The 22,272-nt window shown below is 31.0% G+C and overlaps 1 protein-coding gene across 1 annotated transcript; it reads left to right on the forward strand.

Moving 5' to 3' along the window:
- The first annotated feature begins 11,203 nt into the window (after positions 1-11,203).
- On the forward strand, positions 11,204-20,778 carry LOC132053991 (protein NRT1/ PTR FAMILY 5.6-like). Its single transcript, XM_059446079.1, has 3 exons — positions 11,204-11,344; positions 19,035-19,513; positions 19,938-20,778. Exons 1-3 carry the CDS (start codon positions 11,204-11,206, stop codon positions 20,776-20,778), a joined length of 1,461 nt encoding a protein of 486 aa, XP_059302062.1.
- The last annotated feature ends 1,494 nt before the right edge of the window (positions 20,779-22,272 follow it).

The raw sequence follows: 22,272 nt of genomic DNA on the forward strand, positions 1-22,272 counted from the left end.
AGATTACTCAATGATATTTGTCATGTTACCTGTGGCCCTACTTTCTTTTCCATGCAGTAGACCCCATCTCTTTTTTTGACATGACAGTTCATTAAGCTTTCTTCCGTCATTAGTGAGCATTTGGTTTGTCTTGACTATAACTAATTCTAATATTTAATATTAATACTTAGATTAATTTTAAAGTTTCACAGAAACTGATGCATTGCTTCTTTTTTAAAAAAAAAATTAAAATTGTGGTACTGAAATTACAAATTAAAGGATAGAATGATTATTTTGTACTACATCTATCACATTATATATGGCACAATTTACTACAAGAAAATTTTAACAAGAATTTCATTGTGAATTTTAAATTTATTTTATTAATTTTCAGCAGAAAAATTTGGGATTTCAAGTTTGAAATTCAAAATAAAAATTAAATAGCTTGACCCAACATAGTGATAGTACTTTTATAACTTAATGTTGAATTGAATTATTTGTCACACAAATTATTCATCGTTTTAACCTCATTTATTAGTAATTAATATCTAAATATTTTATTATTTTGTAAATCTTTCTACTAACATCACTTTTGAATTTCATCCTAATTTTACAAATCCTTCAACCATTATGTTACACTGAATAATCATGAAAAGATACATTTAAAAAGAAGGGCAAAAGGGGAATTTACACAATTACTAGCAAATAAGTATTAAATTATGTAATTTACAAGTATTTTCTAATTTACAGAATCTACCATATATACCCTATAAATGAGTAAAGGAGAAAATCTTTAGATATGGTAATTTTCCTATAAATAAGGTAATTAAATTTGATAGGTTATATTTTTTTCCTAAATTTAAGTAATCTGTCCCTACAACTACCTATCAATAAGGAAACATGATCATCAAATCCTAAAAAAAACTCCATTAGCGGTAGAATTTGCTCATACCCTCCATCTTCTATAAGGTATATTGTAATACTGTGTACTACATATATATTATACGTAAGTTATTATTATGTTATATACTGTATATAATATACAAACTTAAATATATTAATTCCTACTATTATATCCACAAATATTTTATTATCATCTTTTCAATTACACTTACCAATTTGAATATACCATATACATGGTATTATTATATTATTTACTATATATAATATAAAACTTAAATATACTGATTCTCATCTTTTCAATTACACTTACCAATTTGAATATACCATATACATGGTATTATTATATTATATACTATATATAATATAAAACTTAAATATATTGATTCTTATTATTACACCTACAAATATTTTATTACCATATTTTCAATTACACTTACCAATTTGAATATACCATATACATATTTAGTATTTGCCCTTAGAAACAAAAATAGTGTGAAAAAGTGGTAACACATGGTTAGAAATTTAAAAAAAAAAAAAATCTGAAAAGCTTAAGTAAAAAACTACAAATAGTGCAAATAAGAAGACTTTGGATATGTATATAAAAGCAAAGTTTGAAAATTTGTATTTCTAGGAGCTTGAGGAAATGAATATGGAAGGGAGAGGACATGAAAATTGAAAATTAGAGCACCTTTTGATTGATAAGGGAAGTTTTTAGGTGAGAGAATTACATTTTATTGTATATTTAATTAGGAGAGATATTTTAGGGAGGTGAAAGTTTGTATATAATATAATGAAAAGTTATTAAAAGATTAGAATAAATTGTATTAATGTAATCTTTTGAAAGTAGTTGTAATTTTTGAAAATTTCTTCTTTAAATCTTGTATTTGTGTGACTTTCCCTTAAAAAGAAATGTAGTCACCATGTTGCGCCAGTGCAGAATGCTTACTTTTATATTAGTCATGTTTTGAACATACAATTTTAGTGAACAAGTAATTGTCATTAGAAAAGTTGAAGAATTGAGACGGTTTATTATTTAAAATAAGATCGAAAAGAAATATTAGCAAAAAAAAAAAAAAGTTGATTATGCTCGTAATTGTACCAACTGTAGCCGAGAAATGATAGGATTAAGTTACTTTATTACTTCTAACTATTTTCGAATTATGCTTGCGATCAGTAAATATTGATCATATTATAGCATATGAACCATTTTTAACATTTTCATGTTCTCCTTAAATTTTCTTAGATGGGCAAAAAAGATTAGTTGAAAATTTCAAATAATATATTTTTGTTCATGTTGGCCTGGGCAAACTAGTATAAGCAATAAATGGGGTAGCTTTTTTTCAACGCAGGGTCCATCTCAGCAAAAAATTACGTTTTAAAGGGGGTTGTATCATACCTAGAGATTAGTAAATGAAATAGGGCTAGTTTGCTGAACAAAAAGGATATTTTTGGACCAAAAACTAAACTGAGTGTATTTTTTATCCATTTCCAATACTTCAATAACAATTTTGGCCTTTTTTTTTTTCCTTTTTCTTTTTCTTTTGGTAACAACTGTGAAATTACCATTAATAACAAATACAAGAACAATCTAAAGAGCACCTAGTTCCATTAACCCCTAGGTGCTAATGGAATCTAAGCCTCAAAATAGAACTACACATTGAGTACTTGTCCTAAATCTCTACATCTAAGTATCTTCCTATACATTCTCAGAGAGCTAATTCTTTCAACTATTTCCTTTCGTATCTGTGTGACAGCCATCTCACTATGTACATTTGCTCCTTTACACAATTTCCAGTTCCTTGCTCTCCAGGTGTGATAAACCATAGCACTCCAAATTGCTGCAACCACTTCCTTTTTAAACTGAGGCCACTGCTTCCTTTTAATTTGTCTTAACACCAGTGTTACATCTCCAATCTGCAGTTGTATTCCTAACCCTGTCTCCAGAGCATCTCTAACTGAGAGCATCCATTGGCAATCAGTAAATAAGTGTTTAGCAGTTTCCAAAGTCTGAGTTGCACATAAGCAGCAATGCACATTCTCAACTTGGAAATGCATTTTCAACATTCTTTCTTTAGTCAGTAGCCTATTCTGAGCAGCAATCCACATTAAATAATCCTAAAAAGATATCCTTAAGAGCCTGTTTGGAAAGCCACCTGGTAATTGGAATTGGTGTAATTACTACCCTAGTAATTACACAGCCTAGTAATTACACAGTATTATAATTACAATGGCCTGTTTGTTTGACATAATGTAATTACAGTGTAATTACAAGCATGCTGTTTGGTTGCACAAGTGTAATTACACAGTTAGTTTAATTTAAAAATAAAATTTCATTATTAAAAAAATTAAAATTAAAATTTAAAAAATATGTGCCTTTATAAATGATATTAAATTAGTTATCTAATAATACATTGTTTCTTGAAAATATGTTAATTAATAATCATACATTTGTAACTAATATTGTAAAAATAATTGATATATAATTTCAAATTAATAATATTTAAATTTTAATTGATTATAAAACTTAAAAGCATACCTTTTTTGTGAGAACATCATAGGATTGGATGTTTGACAAAAAGGGAATATTTATAAATATAATGCCATAACACTATTCAAATGTTTGACAATAATTCTATCAACTAGTAAGTGAAAAATAAATAACATGCAAAGTGAAATAACAAGTCAATAAGATCTTAAAGCAAATATTTTTAAAACTGAAAATATAACCTAAATTAAAAATCCAAAAGAATTTTTTTTTAACATAATACTCTTATGTCAAATTCCAACGTTACATAAGTGCGTTTCAAGGTAACATAAGCAAATACTCCTATAATTCAAAAGAGAGGGAAAATATAAGTCTATAACCTCATTCACAACGAAATACTACTTTAATAACGTCATTTATTATATGCCAAGTTTGTTAATGACTCATTCTTTCTAATATTAAGAGATGTAGTTTCAAAAATTGGAATATTAACACGGTTATGCTAAATGAATAAAATAAAAAAATAAAAAAAAATACGCGCAATTACATGGAACCACAAGAAGTAAAGGTTGGGAATGAGAAGAAAGGAAATGAAATATAAATTCTATAAAAAAAAATATATATTAAAAAATACAAATAATTAAAAAGTAAAAATAAAAAAGAAATTAAATAATAGAAATAAAAAATAAATTAGAAAATAAAATAAAATAAATAAATTAAATATGAGAAATAAAAAATAAATTAAAAAAGAAAAGAAATTAAAATAAAATTAAAAAGAAATAAACTAAAAAGTAACCCTAATTACGGGTGTAATTACACCCAATTCCCCCCCCCTTGAGAATTGGAGAGTGTAATTACACCCTCTCAATTACACCAATTCCCACCTAACTCGTAATTACAAAACAAATGAAACCGTGTAATTACACTCAATTACACCCAATTCCAATTACCTGGGTGGCTTTCCAAACAGGCCCTAAAGGTATTTTTACACGAGAAGTCATTATGAGTTGGGTTGATATACATGTGCCTTTTGACTGATAATTGTTCATAGGTCTTTTTTGTATTTATCAAGATCATAATTGAGCTAAGCAAATGCTTGTCAGCTTATTTAATCAGCTTATAACCTTACCAAAACGATCTCTAAGAGCCTGTTTCAACAAGCTGCCAAAAATTTCTTATTTTGAGAAACATTTTTATCGAAATAGCTTTTCAAAAAAGTACTTTTGGAGAAAAGTAATTTGTGTTTGGCTATAGTTTATTCGAGAAGTACTTTATTCGGTAATTGATAAGTAGATTGCGTTTGGCCTATCTTTTTAAAAAGTGCTTTCAAATGTCAAATTATGAAAAAGGACAAGTACCATGACAAGTTTTACTATTAGGACTGTTTACATAGAGAAATTACTTCAAAATATTTATTATGATAGCCTTTGAAGCTAGTGAAAAAATATTAACTCGTACTTTTCCTACCAATATTTTGTTATTCCAGAGAAAAAGGGAAAGTAACTCGTATTTATAATTGAGGCACTATTCCATAGAAGAAAGGAAACAAAAAGATAAAGAAAATAAAGTAAAAGGAAACACTGTGGAAAATCTATAATAGGAAATATATGCGTGAAATTAATAAGAGACAGTTTGGTAAATACAAAATTTATGATAAGGATATTTTTATCCTAAAAAATTACTTTTCTGTTTCTGCTTCTGGAAAAAATAAGAAACTTATAATTTCTTCTCAACAGCAAAAAAACTTCTTTTATTGCTTCTCAAAAAAAAAAAAAAAAATTGTTAGCCAAAAACCTTAAATCTTAAAAAAAATGCTTTTTAAAAAGAGTTTTTTTAGCCTCCAAAACGCCGGGCCAAACAGGCACTAAATCTAGTTTAGAGTACATATAGGGAACAAACTCATCCTTTTTAAGCTCAAATATCATTGGCAGAGACACTGATCAATAAAACACTAACAAACTAATTAAAGAATGAAGCAAATTAAATAGCCCAAGAAAAAAAGTGGAGTTTCTTACTTTCTTATAAGTTGGGAGATAATCTAGTTATCTAAGTTATAATTTCCCTATCACTAAATTGATCAATTTGTTGCCTCTATTTAAATTCATTTGCGTTTTTGTTATTAATCTTGGCTCCTCTTGTAATTGATTAAGAGTTTCAATTGATTATCTTTCTTAATTCATTCTCCCAAGAATAATTAAGGATTATCTAAAAGCCCAATATGATTAAGCGAGTGATAGATTTATCCCTAAACTCAAAACAGTAATCTAATTAAATAAATTATTATTTCTTTTTAGCTTTTCGTAAAACATCTATCTCAATATGAGTAGCTACTCGCTGTCTAATTTAACTTGCTAACATCTTAAATTATCTCTTCCGAGTTCCATTCAAGTTCATCATATATATGGGCAATTCCAATAACGCTTTACAACCGAAAAAACAATTATTAATAAACAAAGTTAAACAGATAACAGATTAATCCCAAGATTCATCAAGTAGAAATAATTACTCCCTCTGTCCCGTTTTATGTGACATTATTTCTCAATTTGTACATCTGCTAAGAAAATGAACTATTTCTATATATAGTCAAATCTCTCTATAACAAGTCGTTGGGTTCGAAATTTTTTGAATGTTATAGAGAATGATTATTATATACCTATAACAAAGATTGACATTTAGATAATATTTTGCCTTTATAGGCAAAAAAGATACATAAAATCTAATTTTTCATTTTTAATTGTCAAATTCTAAGCTTAATCACACTTTGTATAGCGAAGGAAAATATTTAAAATATGAAAATGATATATTCATATAATATTCTTTGTCATAGATAGTGTATTAAAGGATTAAATATTTGGTCAAAATGTCTACACTTATTACTGGTAATCATAGATATTCTATTTTTATAAAGATGGTTAATTATTATGTTACCAAAAAAAAATGAAGATAGCTGTTATATGGGGTAATTTTACAAAGAACATACTGTTATAAAGTTGGTTGTTGTTATTATAGGTAAAATGTTATTATAGAAAAGTAAAATATAACATAAAAAAGTCGGTTCTGAAAAAACTTGGTTGTTATAGAGAGGTGTTGTTATATGTGGATGCTGTGATAGAGAGATTTGACCGTATGAAAATAATTTAATTTTACTTTTAAAATTTTACCGGAAAAAGAACAAAATAAAGTTAAACAGATAACAACAATATGCTTTTATTGGCGCACAACTGTTATGAGATATTTAAAATCACATGCATCAAAAGTCTTTAATTTTTCTTTTTTAACTCTATTACATCAAATTTCGCCACATAAATTGAAATTGAAATTGAGAAAGTATATTAATCAACTAACAATAGGTTCCATCATTCCGTAGATTGAGGGGTTCCGTGAAGGAATATTCATAAAGCAAATACCAACTACAAATAATGAAAACATAGGAGAAATTTGAGAATGAAAAGCTCTTGATAAAGCTTGAATCTTGACTCCAAAAGTGTGGCAAAGGCTTTCTTCTTTCTAGAATAAATTGTGGATATACCGCTGTGACTGGTCTCCAACTTGTGTATGTTATGTGTATTGCATCTTAGCAGGCGTTTGGACATGCGATTTGAAATTACGGTTTGAAACTATAAGATGAAATCAGCATTTGGACATGCATTTCATCTCATGGTTTGAAACCTCAAATCATCCAAAAAGGCATGATTTGGGGTTTCAAACCATGATTTCAAAAAATTTAGATATAAATTTGACCCATAAATTTATATTTTATATTAAAGAAAAAGACCCATAAGTTGGTAAATATTTTTTAACAATTACTCCCACAAACCATTTACCAACCTCATTAACTTCCACCAACCTTTATTTATGTCTACCATGTGGGAGGATTATATTAAAGAGTAGTTACATTACTATTCATGTTAAATTTTCGTTTTTATTGAACTAAAGTTTGATCAATTGATGTTGTATTTTTAGAAAGGCCTTCTAGTAGCGTATTAATTTTGTTATGAACTAGGACTTACTCATTTTGGTAAGATTGTATAAGAATTGAGAATGTTTTGATAGTTTTCACAACTTGTGAGGTTTTTATGTCTATAAGAGAAAATACAACGTAAGATATCCAAATTACATGTCCAAACATGATTTCAAATCATGGTCATGTCCAAATGGCTCCTTAGAAAATCAATATAGAAAGAAACGTCAGGATTAGGGCTGGGCATAAATTGCCAAAAACTGAATTACTGAACCGAACAGAGAATTTCGGTAATTCGGTATTCGGTACGGTATTCGGGAATAAAATTTCAAAATTATGGTATTCGGGTTCGGGATCGGTAAGAGACATTAGTACCGTTCGGTATTCGGTAATTTCCCGAATACCGAATTATTCACTCTAATGTGTTTTCTATATTTTTGTACTTCTGGTTGTGACCTTGTGTTGTCCTCCATTTGAATGATTTTCATATCCAGTTGTTGTGGAGATCTTTATCTTTTTCCTCCTGTCCCCTGCCCTTCTTTTTCACTTTGTTTTCCCCTCTGTTCTGCTTGTCCCGAAACTGTGCTTCAATTTGAATATAAAAGCATGTTTCTGTAGTAGAATATGCTTCATTGTTGAATTTCAAATATGCTGGAATGTAAAGAGTTACTTAGAAGAATACAAATCTGTTTCAATTATATTGTACCTCAACTTTTGTATACTTTGTTTCCTTAAATGGTAAATCCCGAATATCGTATCGAAATTTACCGAACCGATGTTTGATTTACCGAACCGAACCGAACTTTTTCGGTTTGGTATTTGGTATCTACTATCAATTACCGAATTTCAAATTACCGAACCCGAACTTTGAAAATACCGAACCGAATACCGAACGCCCACCCCTAGTCAGGATTGTTTAAACATCCAAAGAAGAAAGAATATAATAAGGTGAAGTTAACAATTAAAAAAATATATATCAGGAAACTTCACTGCATTTTTCTTAAATAAAACTTTTTTCCTATATTATAGGAATATCTAAACGAGTATTTGATAAAGTTGATTACTATATATATATATATATATATATATATATTTATTTATATTTTTTTTTTTGGTTAGTGGATATTTTTTATTAATAAAAGCAAAGTACAATAAAAACAAAGTTCCGACAAAACCAACTGAAAGCAGCAAACAATATTCTGTGTGGGGTGTGGCTCAATTCAAATCTTTGGTTTTTAGTTAACATAGATGCTAATAGCCAATGTAGCCAAGTTTTGCAGGATGCTTTTAGAACGGTCATCCTTTTCGTCCTAAACAATTTGAATTGGAAAATTTGCTCTTAAAAAAAAAAAAAAAAAAAAAAAAAAGCAGCAAACAATATAAAGAAAAGGGATCTGGGTTTCCTAAATAAACCCTGGAATCTCGGTCAAAGAAAGCATCTCAGATGCAACTTAGCTGCACTCCGCCTCTAGAATGAAAGATCTGCACACTTGGAGAATTTTTTTTTTTTTTTTTTTTTTTTTTTTTTTTGATGTTCATCTTCAATTGACTTGGCTTTTCCTCTCTATCTGAAGAAATCCTCGACCCCTTCATCTTCTTCATCGAGCTGATGTAACCTGTAAGTTGTCGCCTTTTTTGCTCCATTTCCATAACTGAATGTTCCAATAAATGATGTATGCTTCAAGTGTTGTTGTAATTAGATTTAAATTGCCCTGTTGATTACTATATTTAATTATAATGATAACAGAATTATTGACGTTGGATCTCACACAACCATTATTGGACACGTAGAAGATTTTGTGGGTTCCATCTGTAGGCATGACGTTTTTTCCTCTCTTCATCCCGAAGGCAATTCGATCTTTTTCTTGGTTCTTTCCTATTCCTCTTCTGGAGGTTAGAGTTCTCTTTAGGAAAACTCTTATGAGTCGTTTGATAGGAGGGATAGGATGAACTAGATTATTAATTCAATGGGATTGGAATTAATCCTATGTTTAGTTGGTAGGATAACTTTTTTTATATCCTATCCAATCTCATGTAGATGGGATAAAAGGTGGGATAAGATGAGATTAGTAATCTCACATAAAAGGTAGGATTAGTAATTTCATCTTATCCCATCTTATCCCATCGAATCCCATCTATATGGGATAACTTATTCTCCTACCAAACAACCTCTTAGTTATTTCAGATCAAGTTTGGACGGTTATTGACCCTCCCATTTATTGATTCGGTTCATTTTGATCCCCGCAATTCAATCCATCTAAAATTAGGCTGGAGTTTATTTAAATTGATCTATGACAAATCTTGTCAAATATTTTCAAAAGATAAATTTTTTATTTGATGTATTATATATGGTCATAATAGAGAGAGAAGTTTTGTTAGGTACTTAAAAGATTATAAAAATACAAACAAAAAAATCAAAAACTTAGAGGGAATAAAATGAAAAGTCTACGGCTTTAGAGGGAATAAACAAAAGGCCAAAGTCATAGATGGACCCCTGAACTTATCCTGATTTTTCATTTAGACCCCTTAACTGAAACGTTGACCATCTGGACATTCGAACATAAGATAAAATGTGTCATTTGAACCCCTCGTGCCAACTGGGCACACGCGTGCAGTCCACTTGCAGTGACATGGAAAAATAGACCAGTGACATGGAATATTTGACTAATAAAAATAAGCCATGTCAAAAAAAAAATTAATTTAAGAAAAATTAATTTTAAAATCTATTTAAATAATTTTAAAAAATCTGAAAAACCCAACTCATCCTCTCCGATAGCCCACTTCACCGCCGCCACTACCGCTGCTGCCTCCGCCGCCCCCACCACCGCCGCCGCTTCAAAATCTATTTAAAGAATTAAAAAAATGGTGCCGCGGCCGCGGTGGTGGTGGTTGGGTTTTTCAATTTTTTTAATTATTTAAATAGATTTTAAAATAGAGTTTTTGTTAAAATTAATTTTTAATGATTAAAAATTAAAAAAAAAGAAAAAATTTGGTAACTCACGCTCATTTAAAGCGGTCAGGTTCACGCATGTGCCCAGCTGGCACGAGGGGTTCAAATGGCACATTTTATCTTATGTTCGAGGGTTTAGATGGTCAACGTTTCAGTTAAGGGGTTTAAATAAAAAATCAAGACAAATTCAGGGGTCCATCTATGACTTTGGCCTAAACAAAATGAAAAGGGTGCTAGTGCCTAGCCTAGTGTAATGTAATAAAACATGATAAAAAATGGGGCCCCAAAAATTTGGGGGCCCAAGGCCATTGCCTTAGTGGCCTTGGCCTTGAGCCGGCCCTGGTAATGTAAGAAGACTAAAATTAGAATCTCATAGTCAACGCGCGCGTCAGCTAGGTAATTTCCCACACTGTCATTTTTTTTGTAAAAAGAAAAAAAGAAAAAGCAAACTACGCGTACTATTTTTCATATATATATGGGTTCACACAAGGAAGTACAATGTCCAAACAACAAGGTTAACTGATTTTTCGTAGCATTGAAGCATAATGTTGTTTAGATATTGCAAGGTCATTGAATTGTATTGCAAGGTCATTGAATTGTACCGCAGACATGTTATCTTCTTCAAAGCAGTTCCGTTCATCTCAGGTGAAGCCTTTGCATCTATTCCGTGTGGGAACAGTTATGGGGTTTTTGGGGGAACCCATTTTCTAGTTCTTATTTTCTTTCTTTTTTCACTTCTCTGGCTCACTAATAATCATCTTTCATTTCTTCCATATATATATATATAGCTGCTGCTGATGTTCTTCAGTTTATTGTTTTTCCCTAATGCTCTGAATGAAAATATATAGGACTGGTCCTCGTGCATGGATTAGTAGAATATGGGGTGCTAGCTTATTTGATAACTCATCTCACAGGCGACTGGGCAATGATACTACCAAAGGCAGCTCAAGTAGTGAATGTGCATGAAGGATTCTCTTCCGTTCTCGTTATCCTATTTTCACAAATCTCTGAATCCTTCTGTGGTTGCTTTAAAGTGATTCTCTTCTGCGAGGCAGCTTTTGTTTCGGTTAGTCCTCTTTCTTTTCATTATATATTCTTTTCTTTTAAAAAAAAAAAAAAAAAAAAAGTAAAAAGTAATGCACCGGCCATTGCATGGTTTAGGCAAATCTTGATATTGTGTAAGTCAATTCTGTATGCATATTGGAGGAGGAGATATAACACTTTACTAATGAAGAATAGGCATACCCAACCACAAAAGGAAAACAAAAGTAGTACTCTGTGTTGAAGATATAATTAATATACAATTAAAAGTATGCTCTTTTTAACCGTTTAAGTTTTTAGTTAAGATGGTCACACACACCTATATGTACAAGGATGACTCTTCATCCTTCCTTTATAATGGAGGTTAGGCTAGCTCTAGCCCCCCTCCCTATTTACTACGATGGGATAAAGCTCACCCAAGCTCGAATGGGTGATTATATATATTTTTTTAAAAAAAATGGTCACATACTGTAACACTCGATACTACACTAGTACACTTATTACACAGTAACTGTTTTAACCATAATTTACAAAGATAATCAATGAACATGATATTAACCTATTTCACATTTGGAAATTGTTAGTAGAGATACTACCATACTAGGGTTTCGATTAATTAATATTTTGTTGCTTTTGTATTACTTGAATTGTTGCTTATTATGAAAGTGTTCTGTGTCTAATATGTGAGCGTTGAAGTGCACATCCCCTCACGTGAGGGCTTCTTTCTTTTTTATGAGCCAAACAACAACAGAATTTCTTTTTTTTAGTGGGTGGCGGTGAGACTCGAATCAGGACTTGTGCTTTCTCGGATACCATGTTGAAGCATGTGATCATCTTATCTAAAAGCTTAGGTTGTTAGAGGGAGTACATTTTTATTTACTTGTTGTGTCTTCAATGTTGAGGAATTTCATTTTTTTCCAAGTTAGGTTGATCAATAATCAAGCACTTTTTCTATATAATTCATCCACCCAGGCTTTCACTTCCCGTGGTGGTTTGGAGTTTAGTTTGGACCCCTACCATGTATATTATTGAAAGAGAAAGATTATATAACTCCCGTGATAGTTGGGGGTTTGACCTTGATCCCTACCTTGTATATTATGAAAAAGAAAGATTACATTGAGAGAGACATAAACCATACCTCTTAAAATTACAAGGGAACGTAGGAGAGCAAAAAAGGTGGGAGCATATATAGCCCTGACCTCATGCAAAAAGCTATGGAAGTTAGAGATACTTCCTATTAAATTTTGGAGGCCAAAGGCCTTGGCAGAACTGAACTAGAGTAGTTCTGTTGAAATGTAAAGCTAATGCCCTGTCCAACTCGGTTGAAATGTACAACTTCTAGCACTTATAGTTGAAGAAGTAGCAGTTATACCTTATTAGCTTCTTTAAGACTTGATTTGCAAGTAAGCTCAGATGTGCAATATATATATACTAGTTTGTGTGTGTATATGCAGAGCGTATCTAGGATTTCTGGAACATGTTCACCATTAAAAAAAGAAAAAGAAAAAAATATATTAAGTGAGACTTGATTCATAGACCTCTAGGTAAATTACTCAACCTTCAACCAAGAGCACCATTTAGCTTTTTGTATATGGATCCTAGCAGATAATATTATACCAATTTTAAAAAATATATACATAAAATATCTAGTTTTACGGAGCGACCGTGTGTTCACGTGTCCCAATTTTAGCACCTAAAATCGCCCAATGTATATATATATATATATATATATATATATATTAGTTTATGTGGTTGTGTGTACTCTGTATTAATGAGAACAAACTTTTGAAAAACAATATAAATAATGTTTAGTTCTAAAGATGCATTACTGCATTATAAAATAAACAATTACAAAAAAATTGCAAGTTCCAAAATCATAAATGTTAATTATGTTTAAGGTTTGGATCTACTCCACTGGTTCTTCCTCCGGTTTATTTTAGTACTTTATGAGCATGTTTGGAACGACACATGGGCACTAGATTTGGGTGTAATTACACAGTTTGACCTATTTGTTTGACCAAGTAATTACATGGTTAGGTGGGAATAGGGTGTAATTAAGAAGGTTACTTTTTAGTTTCATTTCTTTTTTGTTTTTATTTTAATTTCTATTATTTTTATTTATTTGTTATTTTTACTTTATAAATTATTTTTATTTTAAAAATATATTTTTTGTTTTACACTATTTATCTTTCATTTTCTTTCTTCTCATGCCCAACCTTTGCTTCTTGTGATTCCATGTAATTGCTTTCATTTTATTTTATTTTATTCATTTAGCATAACTTCGTTATTATTCTAATTTTTTAATGTTTTTTACAGTATTTTTTTCACATCTTTTATATTGCTTTGAACTGTTTGTCCTTGTGCTGACGGTCTACCGGAACCAGCCTCCCTACCTCCCAATGTAGGGGTATGGTCTGCGCACACTCTACCCTCCTCAGACCCCACTATGTGGGATTTTACTGGGTATGTTGTTGTTGTTGCGTTATTATTATAATTTTTGAAACTACACCTCCTAATATTAGAAAGAATGAGTCATTAACAAACTCGGCATAGAATGAGTAATGTTATTAAAGTAAAATTTCATTGTAAGTGAGGTTAAAGACTTATATTTTCCCTTTCTTTTGAATTATATTTGCTTATGTTATGTTGGAACTTACTTATGTAATGTTAGAGTTTGACATAAGAGTATTATGTTCAACATTTTTTTTTTTTTTTTTTTTGTATTTTAAATTTAGGTTGTATTTTCAATTTCAATTATTTGTTTTAGTAATATTGACTAGTTATTGATATGCATGCTGGTCATTTTTCACTTACAATTGATATACTATTTTTCTTCTATTAAAAATAATACGCATTGCATAATTTTTAAGGAAAAAACTGTTTGTTTTAAAAAAATACCCTCCACCTTTAGTAGAAAAAGGGTTTGAGGGATCACAAAAATATTTTTTGTCATATTCATTGTTTTATCTGGGGACAACTAATCCCGGTACTATTACTCTACCATTTGGCAGGAATAACTTATTTCAGGATTAGTAATCAAACAAGGAATAGACATTACTAAATTTTATCCCAAAACTATATATGCTTGTCCAACATACCAAATGATCCCTATAGTCCCGGATAATGTTATTGCTTGTGTGAGAAACCTCTTGTCATAACTCCATTATTAGCCAAGGGTCTCTGCTACAAAATTGTCCTCCCTTGAGTCAAGTGCCTTATTTGTTGAATACACTCCTTAAGATAAGCATGTACTTTGTTGTCCCTTTGATCATATTAACCAGTAACAAAGAATATGTTTAGTGTAATTAATCCTTAATTTAATTCGGGGAGTTCTCCTTGCAGGAATTGTGTTCTTCGTCCTCTTAGTTTATTGTTAATATTTCAAGCGAAAATTGATAAGTAGTAGTGACTTTTTGCTTTGAGTTTAGTAGAGGAAAACCAGGGTATTTCCCTATAAATTTTCTACGACATTAATAATTCTTAATAATAAAATTATTTGCAAACTGAATAATAAGATTATTAGTATATAGTATTGCTATCCGTATTTTCAGTGATGTTATTGAGAACAATCTCTTCCATTTATTAAAATTGATTTTCTTTTTTTCCAGCAACAGAGTTGAAGTTTTCTTAGTGGTGCAATTTTCCTATATAGTCCAGCAAACAAATTAAGTCGGGCAATTTGCAGGATTGCCCTTCGCTGGGGTGGTCTTTAATTTTTACCCCTCAAAATGGGGATCTTTAAATTTTGCCCTTCAGGCAGAAATTCTGCCTTCAGGCGGCCCAGGCAGAATTTTGCAAATCTTTCTAGTGAAATTCTGTCTTGCGACTTTTTTTTTTTTTACTACATTGCGCTGGGGTTCGAACTCACAATCTCGGGGTGTTAGGCGAGGTGCAAAACTTAAAGACCACCGATTTGAAGGGCAAAAATTAAAGAGCACCGCAAAGGACAATCGGCGCAAAAAAAAAGAATTAAGTCCGTCCCCCAAATAGGATGTATTAGCTTGGGCCCGCTTTTGGGAAAATTTAATGGCGTTCCAGTTCTTTTGGTTAGAGTTCTAGGTGAGTTTCCTCAGAGAATATCCATAGAAAAGATAAATGAGTTTAATGGCCTGTTTGGCCATACATTTTGGATTTCAAGTTTGAAGTTTTTATTTGAAATTTGAGTTTAGGTTATGACATTTAATCACAACTTTAACTTTAATTTAAAATTTAAATTTCAAATCTCAAATTCACCTAAAAGGTAGAACTATAATTCCAAGTTTGTGATTTCAATTTTTTTTAAATTTGAAACTTTATATACACACACACACATTGCAAACAAAGACTCATAATTTTGAATTTTGCGACAAACGACTGATGCTCGACGTGAAGAGATTGTCCGCACCATGTGGGAGGATTATATTAAAGAACAACTAATTACTATTATTGTTGATTTATTGGACCAGTGGATATTGGTAAAATTATCAGTATCTAAAAGTTGGCAATAACATGTAATTACAAGCATTTACTTATAAAAGGAACAAGGAGTATGGGTAAATTTTACATTTCAAAAAATTTGAAATCACAGTTTGGAATTCCAAATCCTACTTTATGGAGAATTTGGGATTTGAAATTGAAATTTTGTGCAGATTTCATAAATAAACGCTGATTTGAAATCAGGTTTCCAAATCGCATAGCCAAAAGCTTACTAAGGCCCCATTTGGACATGATTTGAAATTAGGTTGCTTTGAAGTTGTTTTTGTTTGGACATGCAGTTTGGATTTCCTAAGTTGGAATTTTATCACAAACATGAAAACCTCACAAGTTGTCAAAGCTATCAAAACTTCCCCAATTCTTATACAATCTTACCAAATGAAGTTGTTTATTTCATAACAAAGTTAATATGCTACTAGAAGGTAATTCTATAAAATATAACATCTATTGATCGAACTTTAGTTCAATAAAATGGAAAATTGAACATGAGTTGTAGTGTAATTACTCTTTAATATAATTCTCCAACATGGTACGGACAATTCCTTCACGTCAAGCATGCATTTCTGATCAAATGACCGAGAAGACGAACCAAACATTGTTACTTTTAGTCAAGTCTTACATTTAAAAAATATATTAATAAACGCATGATCTTTGTTTATAGAATACAAACTTATGGATCAAGCTTTAGTGCTTTACATTTAAAAATAAAATAAAAAATGAAATCATGATTTGGAATCTCAAATCCTACATTTTGGAGAATTTGGGATTTGAAATTATGATTTGAAATTATGACATAAAGTTGAAGTTGAAATTTGTGCAAATTACATAAACAAACGCTGATTTGAAATCAAAATATGAAAGCATGATTCCACTGATTGTGTATAAATTTTTTACGTCGTCAGATTAATATATAGAATTGTTGATGTTCTCGGCATTTTGTACCACAGGCACCGAAACCATGTATATTTTGTCAAATTCAGTTGGGGATTTCCTAGTGTTCAATATTTCTTTGCGTAAATTAATACTTAGTAGATTGGCCAACTACCTGCATTCAAACCTAGATCTCTATATATAATAACCATCCTATATAACAAAATTTCATTATAACAATCATGTTGGTGAAATCGATCTTTCATGTTATGTTATATTATATATTTTTCATAGCAGCATTTCGCTATAGCAATCAAAAAGTATTGAAACAAATGACGCAGTTATAGACAGATTTGACTGTATATCTCAATATCTTTGATTAAAAAAAAGTTGGATGAAGACTGCCACAATGCCAGAAATTCAACCTTCTGATGATAGTTTTTATTCATTTTTTACATATTTTTTAATTTTTAATCTAATAAATGCCAATCCAATTAAAATTGGGTCAAAATTCCAATTTCCGGCTAGCTCCATCTAGTAGTCCTAGAATTCTTATCCGTCTTTGGAGGGTCGGAGAAATATAAGTCTCTAACCTCACTCACAATGAAATTCTATTTTAATAACATTACTCATTCTATGCCGAGTTTGTTAATGACTTATTCTTTCTAATATTAGGAGGTGTAGTTTCAAAAATTTGAATAATAACGCAACAATAACAACATACCCAGTAAAAAGTGAAGAGTGTGGTGCTTGCGGATTGATGAAAACAAAAATCTAAAATTAAGAGGGTGTTTGGATTGACTTGTTTTAAGTGTTTTTTTGGCTTTAAGCTCTATTTTTTGTAGTGTTTGGAAAAGGTAAAAAGTGTTTTAAACACTTACTTTTAGGTCAAAAAATACAAAAATAAGCAAAAGCCAAAAAGTTAGTATTTCCAACTTCTAACTTGTGAGATTTTAACTTATAAGTTATTTTTAAAAAGTTAATTTAAACACCCTCTAAGATGATAATTGGTATGTAAGAGATTGGTAACTAGGTGTTGTCGGTCAAAATTACCTGTGGCAAGACACACACCCTCTAAGCAAATATCTGTGGCTTATTTTGGAACACAAGTTTCAAAGCTCATCCTTTTTTTCTTAAACTTCGTCCCAGTCAAACAGCTTGATATTAGAAAGTAGAGTAATATTTCTTCTTAAACTCCGTGTCCAATCAAACAACTTTTATATTACAAAAGTCAGGGCCGGCTCTAGCCATTGGCCAAATTTTACCAAGTTTAAATTTATGTTTTAATTTTTTTCTTAAAGAAAATGATTATTTATGGTAGAAAGTACTATATTCTCCTTACCTTTTTCGAGTAGAAGAAATCAAGAAAATGTTGTTTTGCCTACTTATATTCTGTCCGCTGGCAACTTTTACATTATTTTATTCTCTTTAATTTCTTTTGGACTCTCTTTCTTCACATCTCTGATAAGTTAGAGTAATACTCTGTCAAAAATAAGAGTCAATAATCATAAAGTGTTGAACAAAGTGAACTTAACCCATCTTCTTCTTCTTCATCTGCAAACTGATACAAAACCAGAAGCTAAAAAAAAAAAGTGTTGAAAAAAGTGATCGAATTGCAAATTCTCTTTTTGTTTCTTCTTAGGTTTTCAAGCATTCCAGCAAGCATATTAAAGTGGGATATACCAATTATCAACTTCTTGAATCAGATTCTATCATTCTAACTCTATTATTTTTATCTAAAATTTGTCAACTTATTGCTAATAGAATTATGTTAATAGTTCTTATAATGATTGCCTCAGTGGAAGAATTTTTTCAACATTGAAATTGATAAAATCTTACTTTTAAAAAACAAAATTATTCAATCGATTATAAAATATTATTAAGTAATAATTTGCATCTCAAAAATTTAGAAAAATAGATTTCAAATAAAACATATATGAAGTTTGTTTAGGTTTTAGGCCTCTAATTAAAGTTTCGATTTAGAACTCCATTTCTATTGAGTCACCCCTGAGAAGAATAATAATACTCTCTCCGGTTCAAAAAGAATGTCCGCTAAACTATTTACACACCCCTTAAGAAAATATTAATAACTCCTAGGTAAAAAGTGATAATTTGACTAAAATGTCCCTAATTAAATTGGTATTAACATTTTGTCACTTAATACTTAATAAGGGCAAATCTAGAAAAGTAATTTTTATTTTTTCTTGATTTGTTAAGTGGACACTCTTTTTGAACAAAAAAATAAAGGCTAACACGGAGTAATATTTTTTGCATGACCTCAACTAAACTTCATTGGGATTAGAAATAGAGGGTAAACTAAACTAAACTTCATTGATCTAGGCACTAATCATGAATACTTTCTGCATGCGCAGGGACTGGGGATGCTATGGTATGAGGCCAGCCACCCAAGTGTTGGCATGTTGATTGGGGCAGTGGTGCTGTTAACTGTAGGTAAAGCTGCGCGAGATGTTCCTTTGAAAGCATTTCTTGCTGATCAACTAAGGAGACTAAACCTCGAACAGGATCAAGAACTTGTAAAAGACCGTGCAAGATACTGGTGGGGATTTTGCTGGATTTTAGGTATAATTATGGGCACCATGTCAACTGGTGAGTGGGAAGTGCTCTCAATGATATCTTGCATTGCAATGGTGGTGGGGTCATTTTGGTTCTTGTTAGGCATGCCATATTATGTGTACGAGGAGCCATCTCCTAATAGCCCCCTTCGTTGCGTTATAATGGTTGTTAAAGCGGCATTATTGAAGAGACATCTCAATTACCCAGTTTCTCCTAATGAGTTGTTTAAGAATGACACTAAAGACGCAGAGCTTTTTCCTCACGTTGCAGTCCTCAGGTAATGTATATATAAACGCACACTACCTCATCATCTACCACTTCTCTCAAGAGCTATATAATAATTCAAGCATCTGCCTGTAATATTAGTTAAAGTTCAAAAATAATACTAGTATATTAGCATGCACATTAGAGTGTTTTAATTATAGTTTTGACTAGTATTAAAGCTGAATAGTAGTAATCTTTAAATATCAGTTGAAACAAGTAGTAATTACTATGAAGTTGAAAGTTAAGATTGTTGTAAAGGAAAATGAAGTTGGCCCATATGTGAGTCCCTTTGATGGAACACATGTCTAGTAACCAAACACCAGAAAATGACTTGTAGATTTTCCTGAAAAAATGACTTTAGTCATATCAACCACCCTAGACTAACGTAGATAGTTGACCGCGTACTTTCACTTGAGGCGTTTGTATCTACATTGCAGATGGTTAGACAAGGCCGCCACTTTGGAGTCGTCGCCGCCTTGTCCAGGATTGATGGAGCAACAAATTGCTGGCAGGCTTTTCGAGGTCGCAAAGGTGAGGAATGTGAAAAACTTGCTAAAAATGCTCCCGATGTGGCTAACCTTTATCGTGTACAGTCTTGTTGAAGCAACAGGGAGCACCTTCTTTATTGAACAAGCTGAACAAATGGATGGCGAAATTGGAAAGAGATCCCATTTCCCAATAGTAATTTTTGTTATCCTCAAGGGCTTCACAAGTTTCAGTATATCCATGATATATCAATATCTCTACAAAAATGCAAACCAACGACGTCGTCCTTTGCTGAACAGAATATGCTTTGGAATGTTATGTTCTGTATTATGTTGTCTTACTGCTTGGAGGATCGAAGTTTACAGGCTTTCTAATCTTGAGTTACGAAGGATTGATAACAGGGTAGATACTTACGTTGACCACATTAGTGTTGCTTGGCTAACTCCTCAGTTCTTCTTTCTTGGCCTTATGGATGGATTTGCTACCAGTGGACTTCAACATTTCTTTGAATCTCAAGTTTGTGAGTCAATGAAGGATTATGGCCCAGAACTCAACGAACTACCCCTTGGTATTGGCAAATTCGTTAGTGCAATCTGCATCCTCATTTTCAGGTCCTGGTTTAGCGACAACTTAAACACAAGTCGTCTAGACAACTATTATGAAATGTTATTATTTCCTGCCTCCCTTAATTTTGTCATCTGCTGTTTGGTCAGTTATTGGTACTGGAATCAGCCCAATGATAACAAAATATTGGACGATGCTCAAGAACTTGAAATTTGTATCGAATTCTAGTGGTGACATTATCAGAATAGTGGTTTAAGATCATGCATAGTTAATATAATACAAGCTACTGATTTACTTGAGGCACATAGCCTGAAGGGAACTAAACTTTTTTCCAATCCCATCAGTTATATTTTTAAGGATATATGTTTTAACCATTTGATGTGTACTGTTTATAGCAAAAGATTGGCTATTTAATTTTCACTATTTGCTGTGTGCTGCTTAATTATAATTTATTCACTGAGACAGTGAGACTGCATGTTCCAGTATTCCAAATGGTATATTTTATAAGGATGTAAATGGTGTCTGGAATTAATTAAGTTCAGGGTAGTGACACTCTTGTTGAAATTTCAATAGGAACTGAAGAAGTAGAAGTAACTATACTTTATTTCATTGAATCAAGAAAATAGAGTTGAGAAGAATATGAGTTTCCTCTTCCTTTGCTCTGTTCTGTTCAGATAAGATCAGCGTTTTATGTGCTGTTATGATCAATCTATATCTATATCTATACTATATTAAAAATAGGAAATCAAAAACTAAAAAGTTAAATTACTATAATACCCTTAGTATTGATCTAAACAAATACCTATTTTTATTTAATAAAAAATAAAACCTAACACTTAAAAACTTGTTCTTTAATTATCGCCAACAAGTATATCGTACAGTTCTTTTCCCAACAGGTACATCATATTGTTTGGTTGAGCAAATGTTACCGCTTCTTTGTTTCAACTCAACAAGTAATTCTCTTGGATTTTTAACAAATGTTCTTAATTAATGGCTCTTCCCCAATATTGATTATTGAATTTCATTTTGGCCAAGAGTCGAGCAAGAGTTCGTGAAGTTATTCACGCCTTCAAGGTACCCTATTAATTTCAATATTCTTTTATATATTTGCTCATTAGTTACACTGTTAAATGCATTGTGTCTGAGCTATCTGTTGTGAATCACTATTTTCTTTCCCATTTTAAATAGTTATCTTTTCACTTTTTCTCTCTTGTGTAGTTATCTCCTCTCTATTTGTTAGATAAATTTTCATTATAGTAAACAGTGAGTATGATTTCTCAATTTAAATATATTTACATCTGATTCAAGTGACAATACTTTAAAACTACTATCATCAGGGGCGGCTCAAGGGATCTCGTGGCCTAAGACGAGTTTATATTCAAAGGCCTTTAAATTTATTTTATAAAATTTGTCCACTAATAATAAAATAATTTTCTAAATAACAAATTAATCATTTAGGACAAAAAATAGCGAATTTAAAAAAAAAAAGGGGGGGGGGGGGGTCCAGAACTCCAAGTGAAAATTGCTATCATCACAAACAAGAAAGAGAAATGAATGTACACAATGTAATAGTTTGTGTTTTGAGCATTGACAGTGTCAAAAATATTTACACCTCTGATCAATTTAAACGATAATTGTAGTTCATTCTGTTAAGTAGCACTCATCGGTGAATATCTAAAATAAATTGTAAATAACCTTACACTAAAAAGAACCGGTGCATGA

Source organism: Lycium ferocissimum, chromosome 4, assembly GCF_029784015.1.
Source record: "Lycium ferocissimum isolate CSIRO_LF1 chromosome 4, AGI_CSIRO_Lferr_CH_V1, whole genome shotgun sequence".
NCBI classification, from domain to species: domain Eukaryota; kingdom Viridiplantae; phylum Streptophyta; class Magnoliopsida; order Solanales; family Solanaceae; genus Lycium; species Lycium ferocissimum.

Excerpts from the sequence above, each read along its gene's own strand:
- LOC132053991 (XM_059446079.1), top strand. The coding sequence starts at position 11,204 with ATGATACTACCAAAGGCAGCTCAAGTAGTGAATGTGCATGAAGGATTC. Across the intron at positions 11,345-19,034 it reads GCGAGGCAGCTTTTGTTTCG|GGACTGGGGATGCTATGGTA; the intron begins GTTAGTCCTCTT and ends CTGCATGCGCAG. Across the intron at positions 19,514-19,937 it reads CCTCACGTTGCAGTCCTCAG|ATGGTTAGACAAGGCCGCCA; the intron begins GTAATGTATATA and ends TCTACATTGCAG.